Raw genomic sequence first — 14,106 nt, 5'->3', positions numbered from 1 at the left:
CCAGATTAAGTATGAGAGACCAATAGCCCAAAACTGACTCTCAAAACAATAACTCCAACATAAGAATGAGAGATAACAACAAGCAAAATAGGGAATAACAACATCATAAATGAATAAATGAAAAGGAAGCTGAAGGTCAGTCTGTGGATGCCAAGCCATGATTTATGTCAGTACATTTCAGCGATACAATGCACAATCCTGCCTACAGCCCTGAAATCAATCCCCTGGATTTGTCTGTTTATTGTGATGTACCCTGTGGAGTTTGCAGTGGGTGGATTTAATGCATTTTCATCTTCATTTGGCCCCACGGCAAACCTGAGTGCAGAAACAAGCAAGTACACTTCCTAGTTGAGATCTGCATGAGGTATTGCTACAGATTTCTTGGAGAAAGACTTCTGAACAGACACCGATCATCGTACAATCGATTGGCATTTGATGCAATAATCATATTAGGTTATATAATTACCAGAAAAGTTGCAATTTTCCTCCCTCCATTTGCACACAGAATGAATATATAACATATATTGTTACAACTGATGCTGGAAGAGTGCCCTATCACTCCAGTCCCATTGAGAAGGCCAGATAAATATCTTATCTCACCCTGCTTTCTTCCCATGGATGCTGCCAGACCTGCTGGGTTTCTCCAGCAATTTCCGTTTTTGTTTCAAATAACACAGATATATCAGTTTTCTGTAATAAATGCAAATTGTGTATTCTCTAAGCAAATTTTAATCAATGAAGAGGCAACAACTGGTTAACATAAGCACTTAGCTATGTAGAAGTATCTATCCCTTTAGCAACCCTAAAAACACACACACACCAGGAAAAGAGGAAACAAAATAGGTTTCTGTTTCCATAGGCTCCCTTAAATAAAAACGGAAACATTTTCTGACCATTATGGCTAGTCTTGAATACATAAAGGATGAAATATAGAATAATCCAAAGTATATCATTCAGATGTTCTGGTACATATGGTCAAGTCACTCATTACACATGCCTATCCAAGAATCTTGGCAGACACAGCTTGCTCAGCAAATATAACACTGAGAAGTTACTTGATTTACTCTTTGAGAAGAGCAATTGAACTCAATGAGGAATTCCTTTCAGAGCTAGGAGACACTAGTTGGGCAGCTCTTTCTCACAGGCCTCTGGTTCCTCACTTAATTCCAGATACGAAGCACTCTCATATCAGCATTGTCCAAACAGCCCCAATGGGGGTCTACAGAAATTGATAAATCATCAGCTACATTTCTAGCAACATTACTTTAAGCTAAAATTCCAGTAGTCCCACAGCAACCTTTCAACGACCGTTTAAGGAAGTACTTCCCCAAACTTCAAAACGTCATAGAGATGTACAGCATGGAAACAAACCCTTTGGTCCAACCCATCCATGCTGACCAGATATCCCAACCCAATCTAGTCCCACCTGCCAGCACCCGGCCCATATCCCTCCAAACCCTTCCTTTCATACACCCATCCAGATGTCTCTTAAATGTTGCAATCGTACCAGCCTCCACCACTTCCTCTGGCAGCTCAGCCATGCATGTACCATCCTCTGCGTGAAAAAGTTGCTCTTAGGTCTCTTTTATGTCTTTCCTTTCTCATTCTAAATCTATGCCCTCTAGTTCTGGACTCCCTAACCCTATGGAAAAGACTTCACCTATTTACCGTATCCATGCCCCTCAATTTTGTAAACCTCTATAAGGTCACCCTTCAGCATCTGAGAGCCCCAGTCTGTTCAGCCTCTTTCTGTAGCTCAAATCCTCCAACCCTGGCAACATCCTTGTAAATCTTTTCTGAACCCTTTCAATCTTCACAACATCTTTCCGATAGGAAGGAGACCAGAACTGCATGCAATATTCCAACAGTGGCCTAACCAATGTCCTGTACAGCCGCAACACGACCTCTCAATTCCTGTACTCAATACTCTTGATCAATAAAGGAAAGCATACCAAACGCCTTCTTCATGATCCTATCTAACTGTGACTCCACTTTCTAGGAGCTATGAACCTGCACTCTTTGTTCAGCAACACTTCCTAGGACCTTACCATTAAGTGCATAAATCCTGCTAAGATTTGCTTTCCCAAAATGCAGCACCTTGCATTCATCTGATTTAAACTCCATCTGCCACTTCTCAGCCCAAAACTTAAGTCTGAAAGAAATATTAACTATGAAGCATCTTTGTAACAATGTATATTTAACATTAAGTGAATAACTAGTCTCCAGCATATCTCCCATACTTTCCAGGCATTGCACTGTCAGAAATACAAAACCTTTTTTCAAAGAAAGGAAGCCATGTATCCTTAGGCTCTTCTTACCTGGAGTATGAAATTTGGAAGTAATTCACTCACCACCAATTTTCAAGTGGTTGTAGTTACTCAGATCCCCACCTGTAATGACTGAACTGTGGCCTTTCGCAGCTCAGTTGGCAGCTAATCCTCTTGGGTCATGCTCAGATCCCAGAGACATAGCAGCAATGCCACAAGATAGTCATTGATCTATTTAAGCTCAAATTGGATGTTGTTCTTCAACTGTGTTTCTTGAACACATCTATATATTGTAATGTACATCACACACCAGTCTATCAGAATGGCAGCAATCAAAGCAGAAATTCCAGCCTCAGAAGAAACTCTTGATAAAATATCTAATTCCGACTGGCATGTTTACACAGAATTGTAATCTACTCCTGTGTCAACTACTGTGGCCTCACTAGGGCACACTAAACAGATGCTCATTTCACTTGCTTCTACTGAGTTTGCTAATGTAATTAAATTAAAGCACTACAATTTTAGCTTTTAAAACATCTACAGATTATGGGCAATGTAAGCTTTGTTTGATGATTGAAATCTTTTATCACTGGATCAAGTTTACAATGTTTTGAGGAGAATTCACTTTTTGTTTCCAAGCAGCTTGTCAAAAAGAGAGGATCAGATCAGACCCATTCTAAACAATCATTATTTGCTACCCGCATGCCTAGCAAACACCATAATCACAACTTTAAGACTAGCTGAAGGGAAATAGTGCTCATGAAAAGTCATTTGAAGAACCGCCATAAAGAATTTTTAAGGCAGGTGGAAACTGTTATGTCCCCATAAATCCACAGCTTTTAGAAGGGCCAGCCAAATCAGTCACTTTTTCAACAGTGAAGTCAATTTTCTTCTTTATGTTTATCAAAGGTGCAATCTTAAATAAAAATAAAACTGGATTTCCCACCATGCATGTTCAACAGTTCCTTTAGAGTATTATGTTGGAAATATGGCATAGAAACAGACCACTTAAGTCTGTGCTGCTTAAACTCTACAGGAATTGCCTTCTGTCCTGCCCACCTCACCTCAGCCTTGCAGCTTATCTTCCTATTTCCTTTTCTCATATGAACTCAACTAATCTCCTTTTGAAAGTATCTAATTTTTTTGGTGGAATTATTGAAGAATTCCTTCAATCCTCTCCGCCTGCAGAAATGCTTTTTGTTTCTAATGCATCTAAATTTTCTTTTTGTCCAATTTATATTTCATCGACCTTTCCCTGCTATTTATTCCCCATGCCTCCTTACACTTCCAGTGAAAGGATTGTCAACAACACCCAGAGTGTTCATTTTTAACTTCATCCCTCAGCGCTACATTCAGTCTGTTCTCACTGACCTTAAAAACTATGATTAGGTCACACTGAGGTCTTCTCTCCTCCAAGTAACGACTGGCCCAAAACAAAACAAAACGAAAGGAACACCTTGAACTGCTGTTACTTAATGAACAAAAACAAACTCAGTGCTACTCACCGCAGGTAAAGTTTTAATGTTGTGAAGCGCATTCTGTGCTTCAAGTGCAGCTTTTCTTGTGTAAAACGTAACAAAACAACAGCCTGCAAAAGAAAAATGCATAAACTTAAAAGATAGGAAAATCAAATTCATGTTTTTAATAGACACATATATAAAACTCATTAGCCTAGCAGGCATCACTCCCCAATCAACACCCCCAACCCCCCCCAGCAACCTTTCAAAAGCCAGACTCCATTTGAAGTAATACCAGTGTATGCAGGGAGTAATTAGGTTGAGATGATTCATCCATTATGTCTTATTTAAATGATTAAAGACTAAGTGTGATTAGGAGGATTTAATATCCGGCAGCTCTGAATATTCTAGGTGCTCTGACAACAAGCATATCCATGTTCCCAAGCAATAACCATTCCGCATTATTGCATTCTCTGAAGCAGGATCACAAATGAAAATACCACCAGCTTTAGGACAGGCAATATAAGTAGCGTTAAAAAAAAACCTATAAAAGCAGACTGTGCTGGAAAGACACAGCATGCCTCTCATTGTTCTTATAGATTCACTGTGTGCTCCCATGCTTTCTGCAATTTCTTTTCAGATTTCGGACATTAAGTGGGCTCACTCTAAATCTCTGTAATTTTTTGTCTCCGTGAGTTCTAACGGTAGCAACTCGTTCAGTCACCAGTTTAGATTAGATTCCCTACAGTATGGAAACAGGCCCTTCGGCTCAACATGGCCACATCAAGCCACCAAAGAGTAACCCACCCAGACCCGTTCCCCTGACTAACACACCTATCACTATTGGCCAATTTAGCATGGCTAATTCACCTGACCTTCATATCTTTGGAGGAACCTGGAACAAACCTACACAGGGAGAATGTTCAAACTCCACACAGATAGTTGCCTGAGGCGGGAATCGAACCCAGGTCCCTGGCACTGAGAGGCACCACTGAGCCAACGTGCAACCCTGCTTTGGAGGAACCTCAATCAGACGGCCATTCCTCATACAGTATCTTAAGTAGTGAACGAGAGGGGAAAACGTGACACAAATTGGCAATGTCATCACTGGACTTGCTCCTGACCTCGGTGGGCGTCCATACAAACGCACAACAACAGCAGATCGATCCTTGAAGCACAGGATAATAGTAGCATTTCCACCACGCACAGAACTGTAGAACAGACTGGAATAGTGTATTGCTGCAAATGTGTTGCTGGTCAAAGCACAGCAGGCCAGGCAGCATCTCAGGAATAGAGAATTCGACGTTTCGAGCATAAGCCCTTCATCAGGAATGCTCGAAACGTCGAATTCTCTATTCCTGAGATGCTGCCTGGCCTGCTGTGCTTTGACCAGCAACACATTTGCAGCTGTGATCTCCAGCATCTGCAGACCTCATTTTTTACTGGAATAGTGTATTCACAACAAACAGGAAAATGCAAGCACATACAACAACCAGCAACTCTGCTGAGTGGATTGGGAACGGGCCACACAGTCATTTGATAACGGATTTGTAATAATGTGCCAAGCCACTGGAGAATTAGGACTTTTGCAGAACAAATTAAAAAACAAAAGAACAATAATAATAAGCCAGACAAAATTACCACGGTGTTTCTGGGTATTATACTCCCAATGATGTTGTGCTTTGTTTTCATAAAACACTTAACTCTTCTCTCTGGAGTGTGGCTTCGCTGGTCATGTGAAACTCTGAACAATCAACAATGCCTTGATTTAACAGAACAAACAGACAGTTGCTAGGCTGTTGGCACTTCATCACTGCAGCCCTGAAGCTCCAGTGTCCTTATAGCACAAGATTTCCCAACAAATGACACTTTGGACCATCAAAACAGAAAGATCCCCAATAAACAACATTGCTGTCATTCACTGAGCACACCCCTTCCCACCCCCAGAGGGGACAGGGAATACTGGTACATATAAAAGTTGTTGGTTTGCCAGCACAATGATATGGAATGAAGAAGCACTTAGTCTCTGCTGACGATAGGTATGAAGGTGATACTAGTGATGTACAAGTCCACACGGAAGGGTGTTTCTTTTTTGTATCACCACATACATAAAGCCTAAAATGAGGCATCCTGACACGCACATCTAAGCAGCACAGACAAACTCCCCTGGAACAGGTCAAACCACTTGTCTGAGGGGATTGAACAGGGGAGCAAATAGATCTAGCCAAGCTAAAATTATGGATTTGGATGAAAGCATGCAACATGATTTTTATTACAATTCAAATCTCTTTCCACTCTTAGGTTTAATGTGATGCTATTTTAATCGGCTACTCACTGTTCAGTAGCAATGAATACCATCTGGATACAGAGCAATCCGCCACTAACCACAGCTGTTAAGAATGTTGACAACATTTTTACTAATAATACAAAAAAAGCACAGCTGAAGATTACATGATATTCCAAAATCAAAAGAATATCATAGAATTCCTATAGTGCAAAGAGGCCATTTGGCTTGAGTCCTCAGTAATCCTCCAAAAAGCATCCCTCCCAGACCCATACTCTATCTCTGTAATCCTGCATTTCCCAAGGCTAACCCACCTAACCCTCACATCCCTGGACACTATTTGCAATTTAGCATGGCCAATTCACCTAACTTGCACACCTTTGGACTGTGGGAGGAAACTGGAGCACCCGGAGGAAACCCACGCAGACATGAGAATAACGTGCAAACTCCACACAGTCATCTGAGGGTGGAATCGAACCTGCTAAAGCTGGGTTAATGATATTCTTAATACAGGCAGTTCTGATATAACTCAATAGTTCCATTCTCAAGCAATCTTGCATTATAAAAAAAATCCCACAATAGCTGTGCCACTTAAACTATTGGGACAAGAATCATGTTATAGCCAATACAAGCAAGGGAAGTTTACCCTTTCCAAATAACAGTCTAAATTCTTCAATCTTGTTAAAGCCAATTCACACTGAAGAAACACATGTTTTAGCAGAACAGACTGTATCAAAGGGACCTCTGTGGCCCGGCCCACAGGCACTACTGTTGTTGGTATTCCAGCTCCTGATGGATTGGAGATGTTGCAGTGCTTGGTTTGGAGCTATGTCACAGGGAACAGGAGAGGTGCAACATCAGTTCCTGGCCTCACTCGGCCGGACGGCTGGCTTTAGTGACATAGAGTGATGCCAACAACAAGGGCTTGGATTTCCGTAGAGCCCGAAGTCACTATGACGGTCCCACCTTCTCAGTCTCGCCCTTTGCCAGAGGTGTGGTGACCATTAGATTTAATGTGCCATCACCATCTTGATCGAGAGAGCAGCTAATATGCCTCTAGGAACTTCTACCTGTCACATTTTGAACTGGCAGTGGCACTGAGCTAGAGCAGGGTTCGGTCTCTCTGATGAGGAAGGCAGAATGGGCGCATTCAGGGAGAGGCACCAGGAACCTCGGAGCAGTGGGGAAGACCCTGCAGCGAGACCGCCTGCTGCACTGTCCTGCCAAAGCTCTTGGACATAGCTGTGTAAGGCATCATCGCTCAAGATCCAACAAAAGAAACTGAATTGTAATCCCCACCGTACCACATAGCAGGGCACAGAAATAAGGGAAGGAAGGATGGCAGAAAGAGAGAGGTGGGGTGGGGGGGGGGGGCGGAGAAAAGAGAGAGAGAGAGGGAGAGAGAGAGAGAGAGAGAGAGAGAGAGAGAGAGAGAGAGAGAGAGAGAGAGAGAGAATGTGAAACAGAAAGAAGAAAATTAAAATGAAAGACAGAAAGAGAAAGAAAGTGAAAGAGAGAAAGAGATCACCAATAACAATGCATTAAGGACCAGATCATCTAGTTTACCGTGCTGATTTAAGGAATGACTATTGGTCACAAATTAGGGAGAACTCCCTTGATGTTCTCCAAATAGTGGCCATGGGAATGTTTACACCCACGTGCGAAAGCAGTTAGTGGCTTAGTTTAACACCTTACCCAAAGGACAGCACCGCCAATGCCTTCCTCCCTAGCATAGGATAGGAAACCTAAACTTAGCCTCAATTCTCTGGAATAGGACTTGAACTCACATCCAAGACTTCAATATTGTTTTTTCTATATAAAAACATCTCAATCATTTTCAAAATGGCCACAAGAATTGGTTTAAACCCAGGCAGGTTCCAACTCTCTGGCTGCATTACAATCATTGAGTTTCACGTAGTAGCCATGAAAATTTCTGCTTATAGTTAATTCCAAACAAATCAATGGAGGTTGAATGTTTTGCCCCTTCTTTCCTCTGCTCCCTCATTGTTAATGCAGCGTCTTCAGTGAACCTCCTAAATTACAACAAAACATCCATTTTCTGATGTTGTCAGAAATATTGTAAGTACTTTTCAGTGAAGAACGATTAAGTCAACAAAGGCAAAGGAAAACTTAGATGATATAAACAAATGCCCAGCAGCTCCTTTGAGGTGAAAGCCTCTTTGCCCTGACCTAGTCTAGGTGCCTCTAGGAGACACTGTGCGATTTCTGGAAAGCCAGCATGGATTGGGAACGACACTGATTGCAGTCACAGATGTGATTTAGCTTTTATTCCTTCTCATGTTCCCCCAACCCCCAACACAATGAAGGCCGTCTTAGGCGACAGGTTCACGAGTGTGGGCTCACCTCTGGGGTCCTTGCCATAAATTGATATGTCAATGGGTGGAAATGCACAGCAACATGCCCTTCCACCTCCAATCAAAGCAAATCCTAGTGGTACAAAACACTAAAAGCAGCTCTTAAACTCTCAGCTCTGCATATTATACCTTCTGGGTTCAATCAGCCGAATCCCATTTGCGCTAGCAATCAAAATTACGCTATTTCAGATCTCTCCAAGCACTGATTACAACTGGGGGCTACCCTCTACACCCCTCAGTATGAGGCACTTTCAACAAGAGAAATTTAATTGATTTCACCTCACTAAAGTAAACCAGGACAGGATTCATTCAGTATAAGAGATTACTAACACATGCATTCATTTAGTGACTTATTATGTTGATTTGTCTCAAAGCACTTCAGAAAATGAATTACTTTTTGAAGTGCTCTGATTGTTGTAATGTCGGCAAAGATAGCAGCTGCTCTGTGGCAGCAATGCCCCATAAATAGCAATAAGACATATGGCTATTTGTTGGGGGAGTGCTGTTGGTGAGGTCTTCTCTTAGTGAGTAGTGCTGAGAGAGTTTTAATGCTCACCTGGACCAAAAGAGCAGTCTGGCAGGGACCTCCAGTTTAACAATTGATCTCAAGATTTGCACTTCCAACAATACTGTAATCCCTCAGTAATGCAATTAAGTCTCAGTTTTGTTTGCATTTGCATCAGACTGTGGTGTGGGTAATATGATGCTTTTCATTTATTTTCAAACTTATCTTTGTCATTTGTCACAAACTATACATTGATGCATTGCTCATGCCCAATTTAGCACTGCCGTGTTCCCACTGTGAACAGACTCTTTTTGCAGGGGCCTGTATAGTGATGTCTGTAGATGAGAGCCAGGTCACGTACTAACACCAGAGAGTCATACGCTGCGCACGAATTTCTATGTAGAAGGTAAACTAGTTCACGACCTGGATTAGTACCAGCAGCGATTGATGTGGTACAAATTAGAAAAAAAAGGAAAATTTTGTCTCTAATTGTTGGAAATGTTGGAAAGTGGAATATCTCTACCTGCAATGACATGCGTCTTATTCATTTTAATTAACTGTAGATGTAAAATACCCACAGAGACAAGTTAGTTGGACAACAGTTTTAATTGGAAATCTACCAATGACCCGCTGATTGAGCAAGAGATTGAAATACAGAATCATATACCACAGGAGGAGACCAATCAGTCCATTACGTCCATGTAAGCTCCTGTAAAAAGTTACCCAATTAGTGCTACTCCCAGTTCTTTACACATAGTTCTGCAAATGTTTCTATCTTATAGATTTTTAATCAACCTGTTCATTTTTGGTTTATTTACAATTCCCTTATCACACACTTTACATAAAGGACCTTCTGATGATGCTCCCATTAGTGAGAAATAAATATCTGAATATGTTAGCCAATGGAACAAATAGCATGCACCTTCATAGCTTTTAATTAAACGCAGGAAGTTTGTGAACAGTTTTAATTAGAATCCTAAACACTGGGAAGATGGGCACTTTGGTTAGATTTCCTGATGCACTGTCGCAGATTTTTCCATAAGGGTGAGATCAGCGGTTGATAGTAAATCTTGCCATCTAGTGTGCTAATCTCCACCAGATTGCTGCAAGTTTTGCTGATTCACAAAGAAAGATGCCACAGACAGAGCAGAGCAGTGAAATCACCCGCTCAGTGTCAAGCTACGATCGGAAGTAACTGCACACTTGGCATGCAAGGATATAGAAAGGATCAAATAAATGAAAGTTCTGGTCAGCCTACTACAGGAGGATATTACTAATTTGGAGAGGGTGCAAAAACAATTTACAAGGGTGTTACTGGGACTGGAGAGTTTGAGTTATAAGGTGAAGCTGAATAGACTGGGACTTCTTTCACTAGAGCGTGAGAGGCTGAAGGTTAACCTTATAGAGGTTTATAAAATCATGGGGGACATAAATAGGATGACTAGCAAAGGTCTTTTCTGTGGGGAAGTGGTGGAGAATTCAAACCTGGGGGACACATTTTTGAGGAGAAGGATTTAAAACTTTTTCACACAGAGGTTGGTTCGTATGTGAATGAACTGCCTGGGGAAGTGGTAGATGCAGGTACATTTACAACACCTAAAACACATTTGGACAGGTACATGGATAGGAAAGATTTAGAAGAATATAGGCCAAATGCAGGCAAACGTTTAGTTTGCGATACTTGGTCAGCATGGTTGAGGTGGAGTAAAGGGTCTGTTTCAGTGCTGTATGACTCTATGACTTCTGGAAGTGCATTTTAACCTACAATTGAACTTTGCATGAAACACTGATGAGCTGCTAAAACATTCATGTACCCAAGTTAGAAAGATAACTGGTAAAGCTCAGCAGGGCGGCACGGTGGCAGTGGGCAGCACGGTGTTTGGCACTGCTGCCTCACAGTACCAGGGACCTGGGTTCGAGTCCAGCCTCAGACAGCTGTCTGTGTGGAGTTTGCACATTCTCCCTGTGTCTGCATGGGTTTCCTCTGGGTGCTCCGGTTTCCTCCCACAGTCCAAAAATATGCAAGTTAGGTGAATTGACCATGCTAAATTGTCCGTAGAGTTAGGTGAAGGGGTAAATGTAGAGGAATGGGTCTGAGTGGGTTGCGCGTCGGTGTGGACATGTTGGGCCGAAGGGCCTGTCTCCACACTGTAAGTAATCTAATGTAATTACAGAGGTCTGGCAGCATATGTGGAGAGAAATCAGAATTAACATGAACTCTGATCTCTCTCCACAGATGCTGCCACACCTGATGAGCTTTTCCAACATTTCTGCTTTTGTTTCAGATTTCCAGTTCTTTCTGTTTTTATTTATAAAGATAACTGACCTGGCTAAATAAACCAAAGAGTGAAAATAACTTTTGTTTTTTTTAAATCACAGTGAGGCTGATGTAACGTTCTCAGGGTGGTCACAATGAGAGAACTATAGTTAACAGACCTCTGAGTCTTAATGATACAATGGAGTACAACTGATTTTGGATCTGCATTCTCCAGTGATCCTGGTGCAATAAATCATGCTGTTCCCAGGTCTCTAACACAATTAGTATCAATTCTAAGTGGCAGTGGCATGAAAATTGGTTCATGCAGGAAAAGTAGGGATCACCAATGATTTTAATGGGGCTGGAGGGGTGAGGAGCTTTAATTAACTTTTCACTGATGCAGCTTGGCTGTATGTGTGTGCACAGCAAGTGTAAACACTTTCACTGAAGAAAAAATCCTTTCTCCCCAGTCCCTACGGTAATATATCTGGCGTTCACTTGTCACTTCCCACTGCTTCGCTGAAATCAGGAACTCAGTGGAGCAAAGTATCAAACTCACCTTCTATCACTGCATGACTTACACATTGGTGCTTCAATGCTCCATATCAATGCTGGCAGTTTCAATCAAGACTACAGACCCTTGCTTCCCTGAAGATTCATGTATGTGGTGGTTAATGTAGTGAGTACATGAGCAATACAGATCAGGTCTTTTCCCTGGTTCATCCTGAGTACACTGAATACATCCATGGTTGCTCGTTTTCTTTTGTCTCCTACTTTTGTACTTAAATGGGAACAGTTGATGCCAATGCACTTGGTTTCGGTTCTCATGGCTGAGGAGCCACTGATTTTCAACACCTGATTGATATGATGCGTTCAGTAAGGACAGAATGAGAGTCACACAGTGGTAGTGTCTCCACATGTGGACTAGGAGGCCTGGGTCAAGTCCCGCCTACTTCAGAGGTTTGTAATAATGCACCTAAAACAGGTCGATTTAAAAAAGAAACATGAAGTGAGAACACTATCTCAGGATTCTTGTGGTAGTGTCTCTAGCTCTGAACCAAGAGACCTGGCTTCATGTCCCACCAACTCCAGAGGTGTATCATTACATATCTGAACAGGTTGATTAGAATAATCGATTTAATATTTTTTTAAAATGACCTTAAGGCTCTTGTGCCGTAGTGGTTGTGTCACTACCTCTGGACAAGAAGGTCTGAGTTCAAATCCAATCCACTTCAGACATGTGTCAGCCGTGTTTAAACAGATCGATGAGAAATAGCGAGAATGTGAGCTTGGTGCTCCTGTTTAAGGATGGAGAGTCTGTTTGGGCTCAGATGTGGAGTAGCCATTTGAAGGAAGTAATGGTATGAGGGGAACATTTTGGAAGGATTAGACAACAACTTACAGGAAACAAGAGACAGTAAATAGGTACGTTGTGTGCATAATACAGAGAATCCTCCACGATAATACATTATTGTTTGAGATTGTTGGTGCCATCCAGTCAGAAAACTACAACTGTCACCATTTGCTATGGAAACGTTGGCTTCTGTAATATCACACAGAACTACTTAACGTTGAAGTTAAGACAGTATAATTGAGTCTTTATGTGCCCCATTGTACATTAAGCAGAGAAATTCTCCATTCCTATTGGAATAATGGAAATAAAATGATGTTTCCCATAAGTGTCAGTTCACTAGGTACTATTCAGTCAAAGATAACTCTCTAATGCACATTTCATTTCAGCCATAGTACTTAGCGTGGGAGTAATACACTTGCTTCATTTCCTCCATAGAGGTTGTCAGTTCCTACTTAATATTTTACACTGGAGGAGATTTTTGATTCCTGACTGATGGAGCATTTATATCCTTACCTTATCGCCAAGGAGTAAAGTCTTGGGGTGCCTGGTTAACTGAATATGCTGATGATTTTCTGGACAGGTTTTGCCAATTCTGGTGACGTTAAAAGAGTATCATTGGAAGTGAAGTTTTATACAAGGGAAGGGTGTTGGCAGTAGATGGGGTAAAAGACAACTGGATTGCCTGTGTTCTGGCAATTTCCTCACGGAGATTTGACTGCAGGACATGATGGAGATACCTTGTGATGAAGACTGGTTTGTGCTCCACGATGCATCAAACACAAAAAAGATGAGCTGCAAAGTTCTTCTCATTATAATGCAGGGTTTCCTTGAAAAGTTAAGATACGATGGAAGTCAGATTTCTGCAGGAATCCATGCATCACTGAGAAAATAGAGTCTTTCTAGATTTAGAGTTATGAAAAGCATCAACCCTGGTAAATACACTAAAGTTTCCCATTGGCTTTTGTTACCTTGGGAAACCTTTCTTGATGATGTACTTGTTGTGATGGTTCTGTTCGCCGAGCTAGGAATTTGTGTTGCAGACATTTCGTCCCCCGTCTCGGTGACATCCTCAGTGCTTGGGAGCCTCCTGTGAAGCGCTTCAGTGTTGTTGAGGATGAAACGTCTGCAACACGAACAGAACCACAACAACGAGCACCCGAGCTACAAATCTTCTCCCAAACTTTGATGTATTTGTTTTTCACCAGATTTCTCCCCCTCCCTTTTCTAAGGTGCTGGCTCCTATCAGCAGTAATCATGGGTACAAATGATTGTATCATAATTTAGCCAAATACTCATTCCCAATGAGTGAGGTAGGGCCATGATTGCCACCGGGGACTATTTCTCGATTCTAAGATGCACACTTGTGCAATGATTATTCTGTTAAACATTGTTTTCACCCTAGGCAATAATTTGTTTCTGCACCTAAAGCTCCTCCTGCAATCAAACTTTACCTTTTATTACGGCAATTTGCAAGAAATATCAAAGTGAAGAGAAAAAAATCCTGCATAAGAGAAGTGCGCTCTTTCTTGGTAAGTGGACACTGATTCACATAGGTGTTGCCATAGCGAATGCATCATTTGATGCAGATTGACAGTTAACTGCCAAGC

At 41.7% G+C, this 14,106-nt stretch overlaps 1 protein-coding gene across 37 annotated transcripts in view; it reads right to left on the bottom strand.

Moving 5' to 3' along the window:
- The window catches only part of celf2 (cugbp, Elav-like family member 2), an 850,872-nt gene that overhangs the window by 144,616 nt on the left and 692,150 nt on the right, over positions 1–14,106 (bottom strand). For all 37 annotated transcript variants that reach the window (XM_060842659.1, XM_060842645.1, XM_060842654.1 and 34 more), the window contains one exon: positions 3,773–3,855. In XM_060842659.1, coding sequence (XP_060698642.1) covers positions 3,773–3,855 — 83 coding nt within the window. The remainder of the gene's footprint in view (positions 1–3,772; positions 3,856–14,106) is intronic.

Source organism: Hemiscyllium ocellatum, chromosome 23 (genome assembly GCF_020745735.1).
Source record: "Hemiscyllium ocellatum isolate sHemOce1 chromosome 23, sHemOce1.pat.X.cur, whole genome shotgun sequence".
Classification (NCBI taxonomy): Eukaryota; Metazoa; Chordata; class Chondrichthyes; order Orectolobiformes; family Hemiscylliidae; genus Hemiscyllium; species Hemiscyllium ocellatum.
The sequence above is the reverse complement of the archived record's forward strand: the minus strand, read 5'-3'. Positions and strand labels throughout refer to the sequence as shown.